Source organism: Benincasa hispida, chromosome 5, assembly GCF_027475165.1.
Source record: "Benincasa hispida cultivar pf3 chromosome 5, pf3_genome.v1.1, whole genome shotgun sequence".
Lineage (NCBI taxonomy): Eukaryota > Viridiplantae > Streptophyta > Magnoliopsida > Cucurbitales > Cucurbitaceae > Benincasa > Benincasa hispida.
The window spans coordinates 42,305,863-42,331,407 of NC_143482.1; the positions used below are offsets into that span (position 1 = coordinate 42,305,863).

The 25,545-nt window shown below is 35.2% G+C and overlaps 2 protein-coding genes across 4 annotated transcripts; one reads left to right on the forward strand and one right to left on the reverse strand.

Moving 5' to 3' along the window:
• The first annotated feature begins 5,976 nt into the window (after positions 1-5,976).
• On the forward strand, positions 5,977-16,461 carry LOC120078706 (Radical SAM superfamily protein). Of its 2 annotated transcripts, XR_005482075.2 has the most exons (9): positions 6,047-6,480; positions 12,476-12,586; positions 12,679-12,813; positions 13,277-13,381; positions 14,521-14,690; positions 14,779-14,878; positions 15,334-15,596; positions 15,732-15,779; positions 15,894-16,461. XR_005482075.2 is itself a non-coding variant. In XM_039033001.2 (8 exons), the coding sequence occupies exons 1-7, from the start codon at positions 6,190-6,192 to the stop codon at positions 15,574-15,576; spliced, it is 1,155 nt and encodes a 384-aa protein (XP_038888929.1). In that variant the 5' UTR covers positions 5,977-6,189; the 3' UTR covers positions 15,577-15,596; positions 15,894-16,461. The 2 variants fall into 2 exon arrangements, 1 of the variants encoding a protein (XP_038888929.1); XM_039033001.2 differs by lacking the exon at positions 15,732-15,779 and having other exon boundaries at positions 5,977-6,480.
• Positions 16,462-16,851: 390 nt separating this feature from the next.
• Positions 16,852-24,349, reverse strand: LOC120077465 (DNA/RNA polymerases superfamily protein). 2 transcript variants are annotated; one of them, XM_039031343.2, is made up of 14 exons: positions 24,039-24,349; positions 23,436-23,608; positions 22,334-22,507; positions 22,115-22,238; positions 21,929-22,029; positions 21,541-21,627; positions 21,198-21,293; positions 20,932-21,052; positions 19,863-19,991; positions 19,151-19,242; positions 18,852-18,963; positions 17,993-18,333; positions 17,523-17,848; positions 16,852-17,166 (listed from the first exon to the last, which is right to left on the reverse strand). In XM_039031343.2, the coding sequence occupies exons 1-14, from the start codon at positions 24,115-24,117 to the stop codon at positions 17,043-17,045; spliced, it is 2,079 nt and encodes a 692-aa protein (XP_038887271.1). In that variant the 5' UTR covers positions 24,118-24,349; the 3' UTR covers positions 16,852-17,042. The 2 variants fall into 2 exon arrangements, with proteins under 2 accessions (XP_038887271.1, XP_090170232.1); XM_090314106.1 differs by lacking the exon at positions 23,436-23,608 and having other exon boundaries at positions 24,039-24,200.
• Positions 24,350-25,545: the final 1,196 nt, after the last annotated feature.

A 25,545-nucleotide genomic window follows, 5' to 3' on the forward strand; every position in this document is an offset into this window, starting at 1 on the left:
CAACACCTAGTGTTTACTCGATGCTTGACCCTTGCCTAGGCTGCTTTCACGCTCGGCCACCATTTCACGACCAACACTTAGCCATTAAATGGACTTGTCTAACCTCTAAAGACAAGACCAACACCTATGGCCCCCATATCAATGCTCAAGGCAAGGTCACATTCACGCCTATCTCCATACTTAGCCAAATCTTAGGCTTCCCCCACTTAGCCAATTTTCCTTCACCATGTGTTTCCTAACACACTACCCGAGAGCCTTATTTTAATACTTAGAACTTCTTCTTTCCTATCTTCAAACTTTTCCCTACAACATAACCTTAACTTATACCTAAACTTGTTTAACATACTAATTACTCACTTAAGTAGGGAAATAGGGTTCGGGTTTCACAATTGTCTCCCCTTTATGAAATTTCGTCCTTGAAATTTATTCGAACCTATTCTGGTTTAAGGTTTCATGACCTTCTCTATTACTATGCTTTCGCTGCACTATTCTGATATTAACTTTCTTAACTTCGCGGTTCCTTCAACTACACTTCCTTTAGTTACTATTCTTCTAATATTACTTACAGTGGCTATGATATTCTCTTACCATTACCACACCTTCAACCATTGTAAAATAACATATTTCGTCTTACATACTTTCTAACATTAACAAAATACAAGTGAACATGCTCAAAAGAGACAACAATTAGGAAACCTCTACAATAGATCCAAAGACCAAACCTGCGTTAGTGTACTTCAGAGTCCCTGCGTTTGACCTGGGCTTACTAGGACACTTAGGTTAGATTTATACTTGAGTCTAACTTAAGAGAACTTGTATGCACTAGCAAGGTGTGCACACATATAAATCTATCGCGAGTCCAATGCATAGCATCATCTTCATACTAAGAGATAGATTAAACATCATTTCCATCATCATTCATCATCATCATCATAAACACGATTGAAATACGCAACCGTAATTAAGATTTTGTGTTTAACAAAATTTAATACCTAAACCAAAAGTAATTATTTTAAAATTGGTTAATATAATTCAAATTTTACTTGGTTCTATATTTCTTTTTCAAAATAATCTTAATTTGAATATTTATAACAGATTATATATATATATATATAATTATGGACAAATTATTAAAAATCACTCATCAACCATGGTGGCGGTAGCAATTAAACCCTTAAACTTTAAATTATAAAAATTAAACCTTCAAACTTTTAAAAGTGTAAAATTCGTACCCCTAACTTTCAGCTATAAAACTTAAACCATCAAATTATGATAATGTAAAAATTAAACCCTCAAACTCTGATAAAAAAGAAAACTGAATCCATTTTACTCAATAGCACTTTAATATTTCTTTCATCTCTCTGTAATTTCTCTCTACATTCCACATCTCCTTCGTTTGGCCAAACTTTCTTCTCAACTTTATTGTTCACGAAACTTCTCTGAGATGGACATGTAATTAATGGTTTGTTTGGAATACATTTTCATGTGTTTAATTTTAAAAAAAAAATGTTAAAAATCACTTCTAGTCCCTAAACTTTCATAAAAGTAACATTTTAGTCCCTAAACTTTGGTTTGTAATGATTTAGTCATGTACTTTCAATTTTGTAACAATCAAGTTTCTAACTTTACTATGTAACAATCAAGTCTCTAACTTTACTATGTATCAATTTAATCATTGTACTTTAAAATTTTCAATGATTTAGTCTCTATTGTAGAAAACTGTGTTAATATTTAATGAGATTTTTTGCATAAATAAACCAATAAACAAATTAGAGAGTCGATAATTTTATATAATACAAAGTCTACATCATTAAAAAAAAATGACATCTAATTTTGATAAATTTTTTTACATTAGGGACTAAATTGTTGCAAATTTGAAAGTACAAGGACTAAATTATTACAAAATTAAAAGTATAAAGACCACATCGTTACAGAGTTCATGACTAAATTGTTACTTTCATGAAAGGTTAGGAACCAATAGTGTTTTTTAACCTTTAAAAAACAAGTCATTTTGCTACAAATTTGAGTGTTTGGAAACGGACCTTTAATATTAATATTGTTGTTTTGAAACTTATTAGAGAAATATTATTGTTTTGAAACTTATTAGAGAAATATTGTTGTTTTGGGAGTTCGAGGCTAGAGGTCGAACGTTGAGAACTCGACTAATGTGGAGGTCGAACGTTGAGAACTCGACGAACAAAGAAAAACTTGGAAACAATACATAGGCCGAAACTTCAACCCTCGATAAGGGAAATCTCGCGAATCTCGCTTAGGTTGTCAAAGGTTGAAGTTTCGACACACATCTACCCTCGAGATTGCAGGTTTATTACTTTTCTTTTTCCCTCATAGAGGAAATAAAGTAATGAGATGGTATACTGTATGTATATGTGTACTCGAGCTGCTTCTAACAACCTATGCATTTTGTTATCATTTCGAATTAGACGGAGGCTTGTGGGATTAACGTGAGGGGGTGAGGATGGCTATATTTCTGGGAGCGAACTCCAGGCGAATATGAAGTGCATGGATACAAGTTATGCTTTGGAATGAAAGACAATTCCGAATTAGCTTTGTCTACGAACAAAATTTTGTATATTAGGTTGTTGAAGGTTACACACATGTCGAAACTTCAAAGCGATTAAAAAGATAAGTGGGCTAAAGTAGATTAAGGAAAGAGCGAGATTCAAAGCGAGATAGTATGAGAGAGCGAGATGTTGAACGAGATTTTAAGAGAAAGCGAGATTCAAAGCGAGATTTTAGGAGAGAGCGAGATTTAGTTTATATTGACTAATCTGACTAACATTGAACTTGGTAAAATGAAATGGATGAATAATTGAAAAATGAGATTATTCAGGAATACACATTGAATGCTAAGATTACGCATTGAGTTTTTTGGAGTAGATCCATAATAAAAAAAGTGTTTGTGATTGTTCCAGAAGAAATGAAAGCTAATAATCATTAATGGAAAAATAACAACAATAACAGAGAGAGCGAGATATTGAGAGAGAGCGAGATCTTAGGAGAGAGCGATAGTGAGAGAGCAAGATCTTAGGAGAGAGTGAGATTGAGAGAGCGAGATCTTAGGAGAGAACAAGACTAAGAGAGCGAGATCTTAGGAGAGAGCGAGAGTCTTCACTTTATTTTAACTTTCCATAGAAATATATATATATATATATATATATATATATAAAGAGAAAAAATAGCTAATAATCATACTATAATTGAATAATCATTAGACTATAATTGAATATATTAGATTATTATACTATAATTGAATAATCATTAGACAACAAATTGAATATATTATATTATTATACTATAATTGAATGATCATTAGACAACAAATTGAATATATTATATTATTATACTATAATTGAATAATCATTAGACAACAAATTAAATATATTATATTATTATACTATAATTGAATAATCATTAGACAACAAATTGAATATATTAGATTATTATACTATAATTGAATAATCATTAGACAATAAATTGAATATATTAGATTATTATACTATAAATTGAATATATTAGATTATTATAATATAAAATTTTATTGGTTACAAAAAAAATTTGAATATACGGTAGATTATTATAAAAAAATTGAATATACAATAAATTATAATAAAAAAATTGAATATACAATAAAATGAATATATAATGAAAAAAATTATTTATTATTCAATCCCTAACTATCTGGAGCTCGTCTTAGTAACGAAGGACACTTCCTTCGATTATGTCCTAACTGGTTACAAAATCCACATCGTTGTCGAGTGGCTAGTTCTGTCCAATCCATCTCGTTGTGATAACGTGAACTTTTCGGTCTACCAGGTCATCTCAACAACGAGTTGAAATTGAGGAAAGTAACATTCAGCATACGTTGACAATTGTAGTAGTCCTCAATAAAATCTTCGTAGTTCATGTTAAAATGTGAGCAAACGGCCATAAAATGCGAGCATGGAATGCTGAATGCTAAAATCTTCGTAGTACTGTTCATGTAACAAGTAGTACTGTTCATGTAACAATTCTATTATTATTATTGTTTATTAAAATAACTGTCCCTCCTCAGTGGAAGATTTCGGGGCATGAATCGGTGGGATGCTTTATTTTTTTCACTCTAGCTGGATTATTTAATCTTTGCCCAAGATTTGAAGCATGAATCGTTGTGTGGGACTGTGGGTGATTGAAGGGAATCACCAAGGTGGGAGATGTGGAAGAGGGAGAGAGAAGAAATAAGAGAGAAATTAGGTAAAACTGATCCAATTTTTAATTTTAGGGTTTAATTTTTTTATTTAATTTTTACCATTAAAAGTTTAGGAATGTAATTGTTATAACCACCATAGTTTAAGGGTGATTTTTGCAATTTATCCTATAATTATACAAAATGTATATATATAATAATTAATATATTCTTTTTTATTAAAAAATAAATAAGAATTTCGCTTTGCAATCTTAAACGAGAGCGAAGAAGCATGTAGTATGTCTGATTTTAGGCACAGAGCAAGAGTTGGAGTAAGAATGAGATCAATTCTGAGGGGGAGTGAAATGGAGAGTGAGAAAGGAATCGACCTATGAAATCGCAGATCAATTAAAATTTAAATTTCGAGATTAAAATTTTCACAAATTTGGATGAGTTTTGTTGATGGTGTTCAAAAGAGAAAGAAGAAGAGGGGATTTAATATGGGGATTGAAAAGGAAGAAAGTGGAGGTTTCATAGATAGGAAGTGGAAAAAAATTACGTGCAAAATTTGTGGTGTTTGGAATTTTTTCTACTAATTTTTTCTAGTAGATAAAGGATAAAGAGAGTAAATTTGTTTGAAAAAATTAAGGGAAAGAGAAAAGGAAAAAGAGGTGAGGGAAAGGGGAAGTGAGAGAGTGAGAGGGGAGGTGAGAGGGAGAGCTAAAAAAAATAATAATAAAATATTAAATGAGAGAGAAAGGGTAAATGATGTAAGTTAAAAAAAATGGTATATGTCATGTAATTTGTAATTGTAATAAGAATACTACCTGTCTTAGGATCAATCAGATTACATGATTGTGTGAAATAAAAAATTATGGATCTCACCCTTGATTTCGCTCTCTCCCTATTGATTATAAGATTTAGGTACCACAGCCTCAAACGTAATTTGGTGGATAGCTAAACGCGCCATTAGTTTAATTTTAACCATGATAGAAAGTTAGAATAAAGGAGGAGGGAAAGAAGATGATGACATGAAGGAATATAACCATGAGAGAGGAAAAGTGAAATTTCATGAGCATTTGATAACTCAAATGTGAAAGGACGATTTAGTCCTTTAAAATGGTTAGGAAAACTATTTTGAAGAAAAGAATGGCATTTTCTTATAATTTTTTTTTTTTTTTTTCATTTTCAAATTAGTTTGAACAATTTACTAAAAAAATTGGTTAAATTACATGTTTAGGCATAAATACGTGTTAAAATATTTAAAAAAAAAAAAAAAAAAAACCAAACTTATGGATTGATGTTAGTTATAGAGTTGTTTTTAATATAGAAAATTGAGTTGCCACTAAGATCGTAGTTCAACTGGCATAACTTTCATACTATAAAAAAAAACTTGAGTCAACTTATTTACAGATATAGTAAAATATCAATCTATCAATGATAGATGGTGATAAACACTTAATTATAAATATTTTCAACATTTTTGTCATTTAAAACAATTGCTCTTAATTATTATAACTCTAAACTTTGAAAATATTCATTTCAACCTTTGAAATTTGACTTTTTTTTTTTTCAAAACAATTTTATAGAACTTAAGGAAGAATTTTGTTATACTTATGTATTGCTTTAACTGAACAAATCTGTATACAAACGGAAAATAAATTTTAAAGGTTAGGATTACCGAAAAAATAATAAGCAAAAAGAACAGAAAATTGAAGTCATTTGGTTGAAAGGAGAAAGAAGCCATAGATATTGATTCGTATATGGATCATGTGTCTATATATTTTTTCCATAAGCAAATACAAAATTTTCGTCCATAAATTTAACAATAAAAACCTAAAAACAAATTTCAAACATCAATCATTAAAATGAAACTTTTAAATATATGAATATGTGATTAACCCAAAAAAAAGGGGAAAAAACCCTCAAAGGGCGAAGAACAAAAAACTGCCCTGTATCAACTATTGCGCGCTCCCAAGTCCCAACAAAAACCAAGCGGCGGAGCGATGGCGGCGTTTCGGTCTGCATTCGATGCCGGAGAGATGAGAACCGAGTTCGAGAAGGCCGGGGTCAAAACCACCTTCATCCCCTTCATTTGGAAGCATTTGCTTCACGATCCAAACAACCTATTCAACCATAATCTGGCATCCGAATTCGAGTGGGAGCAAGCCGTGCCTTCGCTGCCGTCGGCGGCCTACTGCTTGCTCCGGTCAAAGTTCAAGCCTCTTACTTCCACCGTCCATTCCGTCGTCGATTCCTCCGATCAGGTCACCACCAAACTCCTTATCAAGCTTCAGGTGTCCTTCTCGTCCTTCCTCCCCTCTCTTTTTCTTTTGGGAAAGTTCGATTTGTACCCTAAACTTACCAGAATGAGTCAATTTCATCAATCAAAATACTCAACGTTCATAAATTTCTGATAATGTAAACCTATGCAGATAGCTAGATATTAGTTTTTCTAATCGTGTTTGTGTTTTTAATTAGTTGGGTTTACACTTTGTTGCTAAGTTGAGCGTTTCTTATCTGCTTAACTGTGTGGAAGTTCAAGTATTTTCTTGATAGAATTTGGGCTTAACTTTTTTTTTTTTTTTTTTTTTTTGTTCTGTTAGTTGAATGTTGTATTATTTTTTGGTAGGTTCGTTGGCAATTTTCAAACTTGCAACACATAGTGAAGTTCAAATTTTTAGTAGATGAAATTAAAATCGACTCACCCACTTAAGAATTAAGTTTATGGATTAAACTCAACTTATTTTTTACTTCCATTGATCCATTAAAGGGTTTGGCGATTTAGACAATATGGTAATAATAGTTCAAATCAAGTAGCTAGTTTCTATTGCGTTAGATGATATGATATTAAATTTATAGATCCATCAACGCTTTTGGGTCAATCGATGATTTAAGATTGTATCAGAGTAGGTAATCCAGGAGATCACCCATCACAACTTAAATGATGTAGTAGGAATAAGGGTGGTTTAGTAAATCTAAAATTAAACCCCATCCCTCATGTAATTCTCTAAAAATAGGCCCCCTCTCTTATATTAGTCAGATTTTGATGAATTGAATAAAGTTTCCTCTTTGGATTTTATATTAATTGGTATTAGAGCATCCTACGTGATAGGGCCTAATGGTGAAAGACAACACTTCCCCCTCCTCATCAGATGCGGAAGCATCAACACCCTCGCAATCACTCAACAGAAGACTCAACACAATTGAGCAATCCATAGAGCTCCTCAATGAAAAAATTGCAGCAATGCAAGCGTCCATGGTAGATTTGCTCAAGATTATAGAACAATTGACAAGAGAGGTCAAGAAAGTCTCCAGCGGCAAGGGTTAAACAGAGAAATCAAGCATGGTAATCAAGAAATTCAAGACCAACCAAAATTGCTTCCAATAGTGGAGTGTGCAACAACAGGGAAGATTACACATCTCAAATAAAAAACATTGGGTTTTCCGGCGAAATCACCGGCATGGAAGAAGAGGTCCGAATCGGAAATTTGACATAAAAAATTGAGAGTGATTCAGACATTTTGACAAAGAAGGAAGAAGACGTACGTGTGGCCAGAGAGAAAGTCCCGTTAAAGAGGGAAGGAGAAAGAAACCTCGTGGTTAACAGAGAAAATCGCCGGAATCTTGTTTGCAACTGATGAAAAAAGAAAACGAGAAACAAACACACAGTTTACGTGGAAAACCCTAAAATAGGGAGAAAAAACCACGATTGAGACTTATTTTTTATTATTGGTTTGATACACAAAGTACAAGAGAACAAACCAAATAAATAGACAATGGGAAGCCCTAGGATACAAGAAATTACGAAAAAGCCCCTAGGTTAATATGCTATTTTTGACACTCTTCCTCAAGTTGGGGCGTAAATATCAATAAGGCCCAACTTGCTGACACAATAATTAAAACTTTGTCTAAGCAACCCCTTTGTGAACACATCTGCAACTTGCTGACTTGAAGGAACATAAGGAATGCATATACTTCCATTGTCCAGTCTTTCCTTGATGAAATGTCTGTCAATCTCAACATGTTTGGTTCTGTCATGCTGAATTGGATTATTTACAATATTTATTGTTGCCTTATTGTCACAAAACAGTTTCATTGGAAGCTCGCTATCTTGATGAAGATCTGACAACACTTTCATCAACCAGATTTCTTCACATATCCCTAAATTCATGGCTTGATATTCAGCCTCAGCGCTACTTCTGGCCACAACTCCCTGTTTTTTGCTTCTCCAAGTCACTAGATTACCCCAGACAAACGTGCAATACCTAGATGTTGACTTTCTATCAACAACAAACCCTGCCCAATCAGAATTAGCGTAAGCTTCAACGCAATGTTTATCGGACTTCTTGAACATCAAGCCCTTACCAGGTGTTCCCTTCAAATATCGTAGAATGCGCTCATCTGCTATCATATGTTCCTCATAAGGAGCCTGCATAAACTGACAGACAATGCTAACTGCATAAGATATATCGGGTCTTGTGTGAGATAAGTGGATCAGTTTTCCAACTAACCACTGATACCTCTCTTTGTTGATAGGGACCCTGTTACCTGTATTACTAAGCTTTGAATTTTACTCATCCGGGATGTCAACAGGTTTATAACCAGTCATTCTTGTTTCCTTTAGTAAGTCAATAGTGTACTTCCGTTGGGACACTGAAATCCCTTCCTTTGATCGAGCTACTTCCATTCTGAGGAAATATCTCAACTTCCCAAGGTCTTTAATCTCGAATTCTTTGGCCATCTTTGCTTTAAGTCTCATAATTTCATCATCATCATCACCAGAAAGCACAATATCATCGACATACACAATGAGAACTGCAATCTTTCCTAAAGGTGACTTCTTTGTAAATAGTGTGTGATCTGAGTGCCCTTGGGTATATCCTTGTCCTTTGGCAAAGTGGTAAATCTGTCAAACCAAGCCCTCGGAAACTGTTTCAACCCATATAGAGACTTCCTCAATCGGCATACCCAGTGTTTGAATTGATCCTCAAAACCGGGGGAGGACTCATGTAGACTTCCTCTTCAAGTTCCCCATTAAGAAATGCATTCTTTACATCCAGTTGATGCAGAGGACAATCCTTGTTTACCGCAACTGACAGTAATACCCAGATAGTATTAAGCTTAGCTATGGGGGAGAATGTCTCGGAGTAATTCACACCAAAGGTTTGAGTAAAGCCTTTGGCAATCAACCTCGCCTAATACCGATCAATCGTTCCATCAGACTTATACTTTATAGTAAAGACGCATTTACACCCAACTGTCTTGTGCCCTTCGGGTAGAATCACTTGATCCCACGTTCTTTTTTTCACAAGTGCCCTCATTTCTTCCATGACTGCAACCTTCCGTTCAGGAGTTTCCATTGCAGCCTTTATGCTACTCGGTACCATCCCTGTATCTAGACTGGTGGTAAAGGCCCTAAACTCAGGTGACGGGTTATTGTACGTCATGTAACTGTGCATAGGGTACTTCGTACATGATCGAGTGTCTTTCCTCAGGGCTATAGGGAGATCGAGAGAAGCATCACGATCTTCCATACTGTCAAGTTTCCCAAAACTGTGATTGATCGTCTGCTCAATAGGGGTTTCACCTTCAGAGGTCCTCTTCATATCATCACCATCTCTGGTATCATTCTCATTTTTCGGAATTGTTTACTAATTGCGTAGGGGATTTTGGTTTATTATTAGGGATTTTAGGTCTTTATTGGACAACGGGGAGTTTTGAATTCGGAGAAGGAAGAGATAAGAGGGCCCCATGGAGAATGTGGTCAGAAATCCAAATAGAGTCTGACCACAATGACCGAATTGATTATCTTCATGCATAAGGATACTAGATTACCTAGTATAAAAGATTGTAAAATCATCACAAACCTCCCCTTTTTCCTGATCATTATTCTCAGTTGTCTCTCCATCTGCCATGGTGGTGTTGTCAACACCTTCTTTGCCTTTTTCCTCTCTGCAACCGTTAATCTCAGCATAAGTATCAATATCATTAATTTCAGGAATACACGTACTTGATGTTGAGTCTGACTCATGGTCCGAAGCCGGAGATACGACAGGTGGCGCTGTTTCCTTCCTGAGATTCTTCCTATAGTATGTTATCCATGGGACCTGGTTGGTAGGAAGGACAGGGCCGACATGTTCAGGAATAGGAGATGACTCTAAGGGAACTGCATATGTAGACCAGTTAGTCTCTTCACTAGAGTTCTCCCCCTGAAGATGGCTAACAAGAAAGAACGGCTGATCCTCAAGAAAGGTGATATCCATGGAAACAAATATTTGCAAGATGATGGGTGGTAACACTTATACCCATGCTGGTGGAGAGGATACCCAACAAAGACACATTTTTTAGCGTGAGGGGTGAATTTCGTGCGGTTTGGACCATGGGAATAAACAAAGGCAACACAGCCAAATACCCAAAGTGGAACATCTGAGATTATACGAGAAATCTGGTTGTGGGTTCGTGCCAAGATCTGTTCTGAAGTCTGCTACTTGCTGTTGGAGATAGGCGAAACGACGCCGAATCTCGCTAGGGCATTGGGTCGCACCGCTGCTGCTAGGTACGGCTGGATCTTTCTATTCACCGGGACCCGATACTGTCACTGGTTGGAAGAAGTCGACTGAGGGAGCCCAGCCCCGAGCATCAATTGTTGCGGAAGGAGCCGAAGTGAAAGAAGGAACAGAATCGGCGCGACTAAACGAGAATCCTCCGAATAGCAGGTTGCTAGGCTCGGCCCGATTGGAGATCCCAACCGAACGATGCGCCTGAACCACCTAAAAACGTCCATCGGCTAGGGTTTGCGCAGGTGGAAGTTGTGATCGGAGGCATCCAGCCGCAACCTCTGGGTACGACTCATCGGCTGGGCTCGGCGTGGTCTACTGAGAAGCGGCTCTGATCGGCTGGGCTTCAAGTTTCGAACGACTCTAACCGCCGATCGACGCTCCGATCTAGGATGGACGACTCAGCCGGTTGTCTTCGAACGGCTGCTGGAATAAGATGAGGCAACGCGGCTTGGAGGTAACGCTCGACGGTTGTTGTGATATCGACGTTTGCGGCTCCACTGATCCCCACGGTGACTGTTGAAGAAGACTGTGGTTAATTCTCGTCGATGACAGCTAGGGTTTCGTCTCCTTGCTCTGATACCATGATGAAAAAAGAAAACGAGAAACGAACACACAGTTTACGTGGAAAACCCTAGAATAGGGAGAAAAAACCACGATTGAGACTTATTTTTTATTATTGGTTTGATACACAAAGTATAAGAGAATAGGCCAAATAAATAGACAATGGGAAGCCCTAGGATACAAGAAATTACGAAAAAGCCCATAGGTTAATATGCTATTTTCGACAGCAACCATTTGCAGTTGTCGGCAAAATCCATGACCCACTCGCAGACGTTCTCGAGAAAGAAGAAGAAGAGGCAAGAGATGCGCGATTTCGCGAAACAAACACCCTAATTCTGAATGTTCTGACGAAGAAGAAAGGAAGAGGACCTGTGAATGAAGAAGAAAATCGCCGGAAGATCGTTTGTAAACCATCTACAACCTTCGACAAAGAAGACGAAGAGGATGAAGCAGTGACGCGAACCTGTGACGAATATTTTCACAAAAATCTTTTTCGATTTTTCCCTTCTGACCCGACCCGAAAGACACAACCTTGGACCCAACCCGATTTGAGTAAGCCCACCAACCATTTTCTTTTCCCCTACCCAACAAAGAAGACCCAACCCGTTTCTGAAATTTTGGGTTTTTCAACCCATTACCCAAATTTTCCACGTGAATCACCTACCACAACCCACATTTTGATTTTCAGCCCACACCCACATATAAAGAAAATTCTGACTTTCATTCAAGGCCCCAAATCTTATCAGAATTCTGCATATCTCCTTACAACAGAAGCTTTTTTGAACAAATAGTTCTTGGGTTTATTGGTTTGAATCTTGCAATAGGTGGATATTATTGATGTTGGATGCTCAAAGTTGTCATTCTTGTGGATTACTTTTTTAATTTTACCTACATTTTCATTTTAAAACTCAAAGACGAGTTTTTCTTGGGAGGTATAGAATTGATGTAGTAGGGAATTAGTAGGAATAAGGGTAGTTTAGTAAATTCAAGATTAAACCCTATCCAATAGACCCCCCATATTAGTCAGATTTTGATGAATTGAATAAATTTTTCTCTTTGGATTTTACATTATTAAGCTTTTGGGTCAACCAGTAATTTAAGAGGCTGATTAATGCAAGTATTATTTCGGCTATAGTAATTCTTCAACATATGTCTTCGATGTTGCTAGAGTGGAGCTTTTGTCGAGGCTGTCATCATGAGGTATGATACTCGTCTGGGAAAATATGGCGGAAAACCTCGTCCAGGTGGTCCGCGGTCTACTCTCTGTATTTCTTCACAGGTTTTATTTTCTTCATCTGCATTGTTAGCATTCTTTGATTTAGCTTTTCTGTATATTTTATTACGAGTCTCTCACTATATATCTATTCTCAGGTTGGCTGCAAAATGGGATGCAGATTCTGTGCAACCGGAACGATGGGATATAAAAGCAATCTGACTTCAGGGGAGATAGTGGAGCAGTTGGTCCATGCCTCCCATTTGTCCCAAATACGCAATATTGTTTTCATGGTGATTCTTCCACCATTTCGTTTGCCTGAATTTTTATTGTGGTAAAATGGTTTTCATTTAGAGGTAGACCCTTTGGATGCACCCTTATGTGATTTCATTTTAAACATTGTTAGTTTCTTCTATTCAGCATGGTATAGACATACTTGGATTGTATTATTTCTTTGCCGACATGGTGAAACATTCTTTGTTATTCAAAACTTGTAGAATGTTATGTTTACTTCGAAAATTGAATAATGTGCCAGAGAATTACGATGTTATGGACATACGTAGTGATTACTAAGAAAGTGTGCTTGATAGGAACCAGCACCTTCTCTTTATTTTCTTTAGCATATTCTGGCTCCATGTCTGTTTAGTTGTTCTCTGTTTCCTTGTTAGTAAGAAGTTGCTTGCCTCACGCTTTTGTACAATTTCATACATTTTTTTCTGTCCTCAGAATGCCTTTTTTCTGTTCATTTTATTACAGGGAATGGGAGAACCGTTGAATAACTATTCTGCTTTAGTGGAAGCTGTCCGTGCCATGATAGGCTCACCATTCTTATTATCACCCAAGAGAATTACTATCTCAACTGTACGGTCTCCGATCTTCTTGCCATTTCTATGTAACTTACTCTATAGCTAATTTTGTTCGAATTTATAAGGTTTCACCTTTTTCCCGTAGCTCTCATCTTAGTGCAGGATTTTCCTTTTCCCTTCTTTCAAGAAACAATGAATTTACCATTAAAATATTGAAAATGAGACTGGGAAGCTACATCTTCCCATCCATGCAGTGGTATACAAAGTATAGAAATCCATTCAAGTTGCAACAATTATAACAATTATAGAAGAGGGAAATCACAATGACCCAACTAGAACCGTCAAACTATACATGGTTCCATTAGCTTCGGGCCTGTTTGTTTTGTTGGAATGGATGGGTTTGGAATGGAATGTAATCGAAAATCCATGTTTGGATTGAGCATTTTGAGTCTGATTTGTTTCATTTCCACCGTTTTTAGCCCAACCCATTTTCTCACTGTTTCCACGCTTCACAATCCCATTTCCGTTTCGCCCTTGATATATCACGTATTCCAACACTCCTTTGATTCCTAGTAATCCTGATTATATTCTACCCCCAAATAGTCCCTTAGTGTGATTATCTTTGTTCACGTCTCTTGGCTTTGACCTAACATAGGGTTCAGGGTCACTTGTCTCCACAAAGTTCCCATAAGTTTCTCCATGAGACTTAAAAACTACATTGCGGATGAAAATGTGGTCAATACTTTCCCTCTCTTTTTCACGAGGTCCAGTGCTTACATCTCTAAGAATTTATTACAAATCAAGTTGTTGTTAGCAGTGAACTTACAACAAAGCTGAGGTGTGAACTCTAGTGTAATTTCTGCTTCAATGTTTAGAACTACTAAGATTTTTTGCCCTCATCCTATTTGACATCATCCAAATATACTTCATTGTTTCTTGTTAAAAAAAAAATGGTTTCAAGGACAGTGATCTTGTTATTGGAGAATAGTGTTTGTTCTAAAGACGAGTCACGAGTCTGTCTGAGAATTTTTTCCCCCTCAAATCTGAAATCTGATCCTAAATTTTTGTTATAAAATAAAGTAATAGGAGTTCAGAAAGTCAGTTTCCATCCTCTTTTATCCTTTTCCTCTCTGAGTTTGTTTAACTGTTTCAAGAAGGTGACTAGCCAAAGTTGTATTCTTCCTTAACTTGTAGGTTGGGATTATTCATGCTATAAACAAACTGCATGGTGATCTACCAGGATTGAACTTGGCCGTTTCCTTGCATGCACCTGTGCAAGATATTCGTTGTCAGATAATGCCTGCAGCTCGGGCTTTTCCTTTACAAAAACTTATGGATGCACTTCAAGAGTATCAAAAAAAGAGGTTAATATATCATATTTGCTTCTACTGAAGATGTCGCAATACTTCAGCTTTTTTCTAATTTAAATGTATGTGGTGTCTATGATTTCAGTCAGCAAAAAATATTAATCGAGTACATAATGCTTGACGGAGTGAATGATCAGGAGCAACATGCCCACCAACTCGGAAAATTGTTAGAGACATTCCAAGTGGTTAGCTCTCAAATTGCCCATGGACTCATTTTTATTTTTGCGTAAATCTCAATGTTAATTGGAATTCTGAATGTTGAATGGTCTAAATACCCATCAGATTGTTGCATGGTGCAAGGTAATACATGTGTATTAGGAAGTTTTTGATAGGCCCCAATTACTAGAGTATCCGTACATAAGCAACCAATATTGTTAGATGGGTTTGAGTGAGGGGTATGTAAGCTGTTGTGGCGGTTGAGGGAATTATCTTTTTGCTATTTTCATGTAATTAGGTCCCTCATGAGATTGAGGGGAGGCAGGAAGCTCTCAAAACGTCCTCATTGCTTGTTGATAAATAAAATTGAGGCCGAGGCCTATCAGTTTCTTGGTGATTTCATATGTTTAACCATATTGATCCCAGCACCTTTGTTTGCATAGCAACAGTGATGTGACTAAATTATACCTTCATGGCAAAGCAGGTTGTGAACTTAATACCATTCAATCCAATTGGTAGTTCAAGCCAATTCAGAACCAGTGATGATGAGAAAGTTTCGGTATTCCAGAAAGTTCTTCGTGGTACCTATAATATACGCACAACAGTTCGTAAGCAGATGGGTCAAGATATCAGTGGTGCATGTGGTCAACTGGTGGTCAGCATGCCTAATAGAAGCTCTGGTAAACAAACTAGTGTTCTACCTGATATTGAAGATCTTCACCTCTGAAGTTGACCAGATACCATCAGGTGAGACGGCGCCTTGTGTTTGTGGGCATTAGTACATTAGTACATATTTTTGTCAATTTTTTCTCTGGAGAACATTATAATTCTAGAAGTGGTGATTCAAATGTTCAACTTACGGAGAATGTGTTTATAATTCAGGTCGACATTTTATTTACATGTTCACTAGTTTGTCCTCTTTCTATGCCGGTTGGTTTACTTTCATGTCTCGTCATCAAATCTATAGAAAGAATTAACTTCAAATTAACAATACACGTTGACATTTGTTTGTTTTTCCTTTGTTTTGTTGTCTCCAACATATAGGAGTATAGTGTGTTGGAGGAGGTTGCCCCTAGCCACTTGTTTCAACTGTTGATTAAAAATCGGCAGTTGGTAGACTTGATCAGTTGGTAGACTCGATCGGCCTCCTGGAATGCACATGACAGAATCAATCTCGAGCCAATGCAGACTGGAAAGTATATTGAAGAGAGAAGAGACTAGGGAGGTTGAAATCGTTCAATGAGGTGGAAATGCCAAGAGAACAAAGAAGTTTAAAATGTGGTTGCAGGAAGACTTGATTGTGATTGTTGTAATTCAGGCTATGTTTATCCATTCAGCGTTGGCATCATGTAGGGCTTTTTCAATCTGATTTCCTCAGATAGTTGAGGGGCATGGTTCAGCCAAAACCAAAGGCATAGATTAGATGAAGTTTTTTTTCCCCCTTTTTTGAAGTTCAATGCTCTGTACAATTCTAATTTAGAAATATGTTTTTTATATTATGTGAGGTATGCTTCTTAACTCAAACTGTGAAATAAAAACAAGGCACAACTCGATAGATTCAAAATATTGTAAGATACTATTAATCATACTTTTTTTGTCATGAGTATCTTAACTAGTTTGTGTACACCTTCACTATTCTCAGAGTAACCACGTGATCTTATTAAATTTAGTTGGGAGATTTAAGTGGCCATCATGACTTTTAATCCATTCCTTCTAAAAATTTTATGCTAACCACTCGTTGATCATTCCAAAATATACTTGAGTTAGGGTTAATAACTCGACATGGAAAAAAGTTGAGTAAACAGGAAATAAATTAGCTATCAAAAATCTAAAGAAAAAACTTGAGTTCAGTTGGAGCTGTATCCATTTATTGTGCAACTCAAGTAGTACCCAATAAAAATCTACATGTAGCAATTTTTTTTTTCTATTATGTATAAAAAAGATTGCACTTAATCATTGTCTAAATTTAAATATCTGTACATCAAGAAAACAAATTACCAAGTTGTCATCCATAAAAAAAGGGCGGGCACTCGGCCAGCTTCTTTACCATGAGAGAATAATACTTATTGCTACACAATAATGTACAAACTTATGATGCTGCAGGAGACAAATTGAATGATGAACTAACCTAAAAAAACAATGGATAATGTCCCAAGTATGAATAAATATATACAACGATAAGATGTAATAATATTACGACTTCAGATTACTCTTCACAAAGAATAAGTCAATTGGAATATGTTTGACCTCTTTCTTTGGAGTTGACTTTTGCTTTTTGTGCTTGCTTTGACTTGGCAGAAGGTTCTTGCCAGCAGTCCTGTTAGATTTAGACTAGTAAGAAACACCGACGCAAATTACAAGAATAGTATAATTACGATAATAAACAACATATCTAGGGATGTTCGTCAGCCAAATGCAGAATAGCTTGATCATAATCCACCAATAGTCAGATGTTTGTTATGGTTTTTCCCTATTTTGCTTTTGTAAGAAATGGGAATTTTATTGCTTCAATGATTCCAAATTTCCGAGTTGAAGATTCCTTTCATCATGTTCTAATATGCGTATCAATTAACAATGGATGTGATAACTCAGCTGTAGTTAAAACACAATTTCAACTAAATCCCAGAGTGCAAAATAAGATTACCAGCACTATAATCTAGAATGATATATTACCTTTTCCTTGGCGTAAGGGTTCTTGAACGAATGCCAGATTCTTCTTCCTGAAGTTTTTCCGCAATGTGGAAATCTAAGTGCTCTTGTCTTTCATCAACGAAACTTACTGGTACTTCAGCACCGCAGATTGTACATTTGTAGTCGTCTATCCACCAAATCTGTCCATTATTATCTGGTGATCTTAACTCGACCTGACTTTCAGTATCTACATTATTATTGGGATTGCCTTCAAGGTTTCTTGATGAAGCATATGTTGTGCTCGAGATTTGAGGGATTAAGGCATCCGAGGAATCTGAGGTGCTTCCCATTGCATTAAAGATGTTTGCCTACATATAATTTTAAATGCATTAAAAGCCATTTAAGAGCTATAAATACACTTGATCAAATATGGTTAGTTCCCTTTAAGCTTAATTCCAAATTAATAAAGAAAGATGATAATCCAAAATCCAGTCTTTAGTGTGGATATATACCTGATCAGTGCCGACGTTGCTCAAAAGGTTTTTATGTTTCTCTGACTTCTCAGCGTCATTGCTGGACGTACAGTTGCTCTCATCCATATTTGAGAAATTGTTGTCGATTCTTTGATCTCTACTATCTTGATGGTGTGTTTCAGAATCAGTACCATTGATGCATACATCAATTTCAGTGTCATCCATGAAACCACGATTGTCAGCATCAGGATTCAAGGAGCAACAATCACCCATACTTTTTCTAGTAGCATCTCCTGATGTAATAAATCTAGTAATAGATGTTTGGTTCGGATCAGTCCCAGCAATGGCTCCATCTTCATTTAATTGAGATATCCGCAGCCCTGGAGATATAAAAAATTGCTTTACAAACTAAATGATGCAAGTTGCAAGATCAAAGGATTTCAAAGTTCACTCTTCACCATGTGAGACATACAGTGAATCCCATTTTGAGGATATTTGTACATAGAAAACCAAGCACATGAGATTAACGCCAGTGAAAATGAACTCCAAAGTTCCATTTTGATAACAATTTTTTTTTAAGTTATGTTTTTAAATGTATGCTTCTTTTATAACAATTTTATCTGCTTCACTTCCTTTAAAAATGCATTTGAAATTTTAACAAAAAATCTAAAGCAAAAGCAAAGTTCTAAAAAAATTAAATTATTTAGATATAACCTTTACGACGGGAAGAAAACAAAACAAAGAAACATATAGATGAATGTAGTATTTATAAGCTTAGCCTTAGTTTTCAAAAAAAAAAAAGAAAACGGAAAACAAATTGATTATCAAATGAGCCTAAATTATTTCATTGCCACCTTTTTTCAGGAAAACAAAATATACGGTAAAATCAAGAACCAACCGATTAGTCTTAGAGAAATGGGCAGTTCAGCCTTTAGGAGCCTTGATGCATGTTGCAAGATGTCACTGCTGGAGCAAATGTATTTTTGCAAAGTTACAGCTCTGGTTCTAACCTGTAGATTGTAAAACAAGTTCGAGTGGTAAAATCAAATCAACAACTGCAGGAAGAAAGACAGCAGAGTTAATAGAAATCACACGTCTGAATGTGTGATTATTGAGATCTCAACATATTACACATGAAATTTCTTCTACGCTATCCAATCTAAACAGATTAAACAGGATTCAGGGCAAATAATGTACCTCAAATGATGCAGTTTTTAGTTTAAGAGTCAGTGTCCGCCCAGTTAGACCTTCTTTTTCCATGTCCATTGACAGCATCTCCGCAAGGTCAGCTGCAATTTATACCAAGTTTACAAGGTTATTGGTTAATATATATATATATATATAAACATACAAGGTATTTGTTACCACAATAATTTACAATGTCAAGTAATCTTTGGATTACTGATGGGATACTTTCTAGTGATCTGGTCAACGAATTCAACAATGGGAGATTCATTTTCCTAACACCAAGCAATACTAGTCCGCTGCCAGTCTTCTAAATGATGGCCAAAATATTAGAACAACACCTATGTCCTACCAATTCTATCATAATGTTTTCTCAAATTTTATGTTAATAATTCAACAAGATTATCCGATGAAATAAAAGAAGTCATAGTTCCTACTTCCTACTTGGTGAAACACCAAAGCTTGCAAAGATCACAAGCAAAAGTGAGAAATAAAATAGATCAAATTATAAAAAGGACAAAGTCCAAGCATAAGGAAAGTATAATCAAATTCATTATCCATGTGATAAACTCAGAAGGAAAAGTTGGAATTTGAGTTAGGAGTAATTTTTCAAAAGAATGCCAATCCAGCAATGCACACATCACACATGGTCAAATCCCAAATAATGATAATATTTGTTTTATAAAAGCACGAGGAGAGGAAGAGAGAGAAGGGGAACAATTACCAAGTTTCTGAAAAATTAATCTTTCATCAGTGGTGGCAGCAAAAGTTCTTTCGTTGCTGATGCTCTTTCGCAATCTAAACTGTGGAGTATCGGTGCTCCCAAGGCCAAGCCCAACCGACAAGAAAAAATCTGCAAGCATGGGTAAAACCTAAAAAAAATTGTATAAAGTGATACAACAATGAATAAATAATTGATGATGTCAAAATAGTAGTTTTGTAAAAAAAATTGTTTACAATTTTTCTTTAAATAATGGGTTATATAGATTCAAAATTATACAACAATCAATAAATTATGGACAGGGCAGGGCAGTTAGATTAGGTAACTAAGAGTATTGGGAAATACAAAAAGTAGAATGGCAGAGGATTAAAATAATTTTGACAGGTTTGTACACGTTGCTTATTGCATAACCTTTATTTTATCCTAACATTCGTCAGCTTGTAATTAGAACATCACAAAATCCAAAATGCATAACTACATCTACATCAAATTGATCCATCACTTGACTTTTCTAGATAATGTAGAGGGAACAAAATCCCACATTGTTCAAAATGAAAAGGTTGAAGAATTGATCAGCTCTTCTATCAGAAATAGAATATCAACTCATACGAACATCATTTGACTTTTCCCCATATTAAATATCATAGAACGAGGCAATTGTTTTATGGGATTATATCCATGTGCTAAATTGGACTGCCACAATTTCATGGGAAAAAAAAAAAAAAAAAAAGGTGTGTACGCACTTGCATTAAAAATAATTGTTAAAAAAAAAGTAGTTCAACCAAAAAGTGATGAGAAAAAAAAGGGGAAAGAAAGAAAAATGAAAAAGCACAAATTACTCCTCCTATAATAAACTTAAAGTAGAAACAAACATAAACAAGGAGAAATATATACAAATCAACAAATTAACATAAAAGTTTTTTAAGAAAAAACAAAAGTATTGATGAGAGAAAAGAGAACTAGAAGTGTCTTCATTTCATCGAGATAAATGAATCTTAAATGAAATTATGGAACATCTGACACATCCATGTGTTCATTATTTAATTTCTGTGAGATATTATAGAGCACCGACCTGCTGAGGATTGAGAAAACAGCGCACAGAGGTGACCACCCTTTTGTAGCATCTCCTCGCATGTATTAATCCCCAGAGCATCCTTTAAGATATGTTCAGTGACCTTTCCGATCCCACCAATCTGAAATAATAACTTAGCCGATTCATTTCATCCTTGAAATAGGACAATAGGACGGGAACTCTTAAGGATCTATTCATTCATATTTGATAACATCTTTAAATAACATTGTGAATTCTGTTTTGGTGTAAAAGCAATGATCACATACCTTTCTTATGGGTAGCGATGATATGAATGTAATGATAGCTCTTCGGTCATTTGGTAAAATGAACTGTCCATTTGGTTTATTAATATCAGAGCAAACCTGAATAACAAGTACGGTGCATTAATTCATTTCTTCTGTGCAAAGTGGAAGATCTAAATGCAATATTTCACATTAGGTTTTTATCCACAGAAAAGAAACTAAAATTAGATTCTATTCTTGTCATTCCATATATGGTTAGGACAAACATGTTGTTGCCAAGCAGTTCACAGTCACCAAAACAATAATAAATTAATCCTTTTTCCACAAGAGATGCATATACTCAATAGAACTTGTGAGAAATTAGAACCTTGGCAAGTAGTCGGTTGGCAGCAACCCCAGCACTACACGTAAGACCAGTCTCTTCATAAATACTGGTTCTGAGATCCTTAGCAATCTAAAAAATAAGCAAAATAGCGAGAGAAAAGTTTAAGTAGACCAGAAAGACAGCTACAAAAAAGATTATCTGCTGCATGTGATAACATTCACTTCCTATCTGAAAAGTGTGCAATCTCAATGTAAAAAACTTCAGAAACTACATAAACACATTCTAATGCTGATTCTGATTTCTCTAGAAGATACAAATCTTTTAAAAAAAATGAAAAAGAGAAGAATCCATCCAATACAGGTTGACTAAAGCTAAAAGCTGAAACACCAAAAGTTTTAAAAGATATAGTGAAAAAGTAATAAGTGATTACTTCTTCACTTGTAAGGCCTCTTTCTTTGCATACTTCAGTTATATCGAGGTATGCTTCATCCAGACTAGCAGCCAAGAAGTTGGGATCATACCTATGAAATACTAACAAGGCAAACAAGTGAATATTAAAGAATATGCACTAAAACATAAAAATGCATTTATAGCTCCTTGAAGCAAAATTGCTTACCTTTTCTAGTTAAATCACTGTAAGAATTATATTTTTTGAAGTCAGTGGGAACAAGAATTAACTCTGGACATAATTTACGTGCAATAAAACCAGGCATAGCAGCACGAACACCATACTTTCGAGCCTAATCCAGAGTAAGTAACAAGTTACAACAATGGTGCTACCAGTCCAGTAACTAGAAAATACAATAATTCATGTCATATATAAAGACAAGCAAACCTCATAGTTAGCAGTGGAAAGCATAGACATCCCACCAACAGCCATCGGCTTGCCCTTTAATAAAGGATTGCTTAAAGTTTCGACAGCAGCATAGAAAGCATCCATATCTACATGCAACCATATCCTTGACAGATCACGTGTACTTTCCAGCTCCAAAATTCTTTTATCTGCAACCTGCTCATAAGAGAACTACGCTCTTGACCAAACTGATATGATAAGAAAAATCTGAAGATCATGCGGTAATATATATATATTAGACTGAAATATCAGTGTCCTAAATTTAGATGGAGAAACCGACTCAAATCATTCTTCAGAAAGATTTGAGCATGGGACCCTACCCAGTTGTCTAGTGGTTCAGAACTCTAAATTGTGATTGCAGATGACTGTGGCAAGGAATAAAGATACACAAAGAAATCCTAAATGTTCCACGATTCTTCATAGGGTATGCATCAAAGTCATCCAAGTTCACCAAAAACCCAAACTGAGGGAGGCACAAAATGTTCACGATCAAATTGGCCTGGTTTAATCCAAGTGTAATAGGTAACAGATTTTTTTTGAGCTGAGCATATATATATATTCCCATTTCTGCACCAAACTTCTAATTGGGAGCCATAAAGTTAGCGAGACAACAAGATAGTCTTGCTGAAATATTATCTCAAAGGCCAGGAGTCGAGGTAAAGAATGGCCTGTCTTTGCATATCTTACATGCAAAATAATAATACAGAAAAGGAGAAGGGTAAGGGGAAAAAACAGTGATTCTATTTTTATCCTTTCCAGGGCAATTGAACGTATCTCTCTATAGAATGTAGACCCAACTACAAACTTAATCGCCTCACAAATGGTGGACGATTGAATATTGTGAGAATAAGGTGCTTACAGTTCCAGGTTTGGCATTTGTTTAATTAGGAAACTGAAGTTAGCAGTTCTGATCCCCAAACATGCAATTTTTCAAGAGGCAAAAAACACCAAATATAATCAAGTGACAAATAAATGAAGATGCAGCGGGACATAACTTGTATAGAATAAAGAATAAAAATAAGGAAATAAATGAATCATCGTGGCACTTTGCCTGGTCGGGGGGAAGGTTGACAACTAAGTCTACCTTTTGATACTGAGAAAGATCCGTTGCAGTAAGCTGTACACACCTAGCTCGCATATTCTCAATCTTTTCTCTAATGATGGCCTCTTTCCGCTCCTCATTTTCAAAATATTTTGACCCTTTACTCATTTCATAGATAATTCTTTGTACTCTCTCCTTGTCAACTCCTTCCATACCTTACAGGCAGAAAAAGAGAAGGGAAGGATTAAGATTACTGGATATCAAAATATATTTGCCACAATCCATTAATCTATTGAACATTATATTGATAATAAAGTAAAACCGTTCCAATTTTCCAATTGTATTGTTGAAATCTGTCACTGGCTACGATATCTCGAAAAATAAACTCGTTTATTTTGATGCAATTACCTTCAGACTTGTTTCAAACAAATATAATATACACTGAAATCGAATTATATTCTGATCGAGGATGACTAGTTCAATCACATAATACACACATACACGATCAAAAAAGCTCATCGATTACTGAAATTATTTTCTAGATAAATTAGTCCTCGAAATTTAAATCGACACTGTAAACAAAACAATCAAAAAAGAACCCTAGATTAGCAACAGTTCGTGAGAAGTAAAAGAGAGAAGAAATACCGGCTTTTGCATTGGTGTAGACAGTGTGGTAAGACTGCCATGGACGATCGGGATCGCCGGCAGTTTCCTTCTTTTCCATTTTTCTCAAAGTTTCGAAGCTGAAGCTTCCCGTGGAAGATGAATGGCGAAAAGTTTGACTGATTTGCAAAACATGAATTTATAGTGTTCAAGTCTGGGCGCCAAAAAATTGGAGGCTGCGTAAATTAAATGCCAATTATAATTTATATCCTTATCGGAAAAGGTTTGGTTAAAATGGCATTTTGATTAATGTACTTCTGTCCGGACGATGCTTAAATTGTAAAAAGTAGGGCAAATATCGAATGAAAAATAGCACAGATGTCCTAAAATAAGAGGTCAGAATGAAATATTGGTATTTTTTAAAAAAATTCAATGAAAAGTGATCTTATGTTTGCATCATTATTGTGTGAAATTATCACTTTAACCTTGTATGTATTCTTATTCTTTTTTTCTTACTTTGTAACTTTTTTGTTTTTCATTTTTTCGGAGTTCTTCTCTTTTTACGATTTTTTTTTGCGATTGTTTTTGTTTTTTGCGTTTCTTCTTCCGTTTTTTTACTTTTTCTCTTTTTTCTCTTTTTTCTGCACTTCTTCTTTTTTTTTTTCCTTGTTTTTTCTACATTTCTACTTCTTCTTTTTCTTTCTTTTTGGTGTGTTTCTTTACATCAAGCATCAAGCATCAAGTAGTGAGCATTAAGCATTGAGCATAGGCATTAGAGCATCGAACATTTAATATCAAGCATCGAGTGAACTTCTGAATGAAGCATAAAATCTAGCAGCATATAGCATTGAGTAGCCAGTATATAGCATAGAGCGTATAAGATGAAGCATAGAGCATCAAGTATCTAGTATTGAGGATCAAGGATTGAGTATCAGGTATTGAGCATATAACATAAGCACAGGGCATCAAGTATCGAGTATCGAGTATTAAGAAAACTCGTGCGAGATAGTTCCTAAGGTCAATTCGTTCTTTTCACATGATGCTGACACAAGCAGAAAGTAATTTTTTCTTCAATCTCAATGGGTGCCTGATTTTCATTTGAGCCTTTAAAAAGAGGTCGTCCATACAATAACCTCAATTATCAAATTATATCTGTATATTTTTTTATCATATCAATCTAAATCATAAAATTTATCAGTTGTATTGATTTAAACCTCAAACTAATTATTGTACCAATTAAAACTATTAACTTTCATGAATTTATCAATTTAAACTCTAACTTTCATAAATGTATCAATTTGAACCCTCCATTGTGTTTTATTTGGATAAACATCGTGTGCGACTTATAAATTTATTTATTAAATATCTAAACTTACATAATTGAATCAATTTTGTGACGTCTCAAATTTTCAGGTAAATTTAAAATAATCCCTATGAACTATTTAAGTTATATTTTAGATTTTTTAGGCCAGAATTGATCTGATATGTTGAGTTAATTCAATTTGAATTTATTAACTTAACTACTCGAGGTATGTTGAATTTTTTGGGA

What these genes read in the sequence shown, in the direction of transcription:
- LOC120077465 (XM_039031343.2), bottom strand. Translation starts at nt 24,117, where the DNA reads ATGGAAAAGAAGGAAACTGCCGGCGATCCCGATCGTCCATGGCAGTCT. An exon ending in ATCTTTCTCAGTATCAAAAG is followed by an intron (nt 22,508 to 23,435) that starts GTAGACTTAGTT and finishes TCTTATGAGCAG; the next exon opens with GTTGCAGATAAAAGAATTTT. An exon ending in CCAACCGACTACTTGCCAAG is followed by an intron (nt 21,294 to 21,540) that starts GTTCTAATTTCT and finishes CTTGTTATTCAG; the next exon opens with GTTTGCTCTGATATTAATAA.
- LOC120078706 (XM_039033001.2), top strand. Translation starts at nt 6,190, where the DNA reads ATGGCGGCGTTTCGGTCTGCATTCGATGCCGGAGAGATGAGAACCGAG. An exon ending in CTCTCTGTATTTCTTCACAG is followed by an intron (nt 12,587 to 12,678) that starts GTTTTATTTTCT and finishes ATCTATTCTCAG; the next exon opens with GTTGGCTGCAAAATGGGATG. An exon ending in CAAGAGTATCAAAAAAAGAG is followed by an intron (nt 14,691 to 14,778) that starts GTTAATATATCA and finishes CTATGATTTCAG; the next exon opens with TCAGCAAAAAATATTAATCG.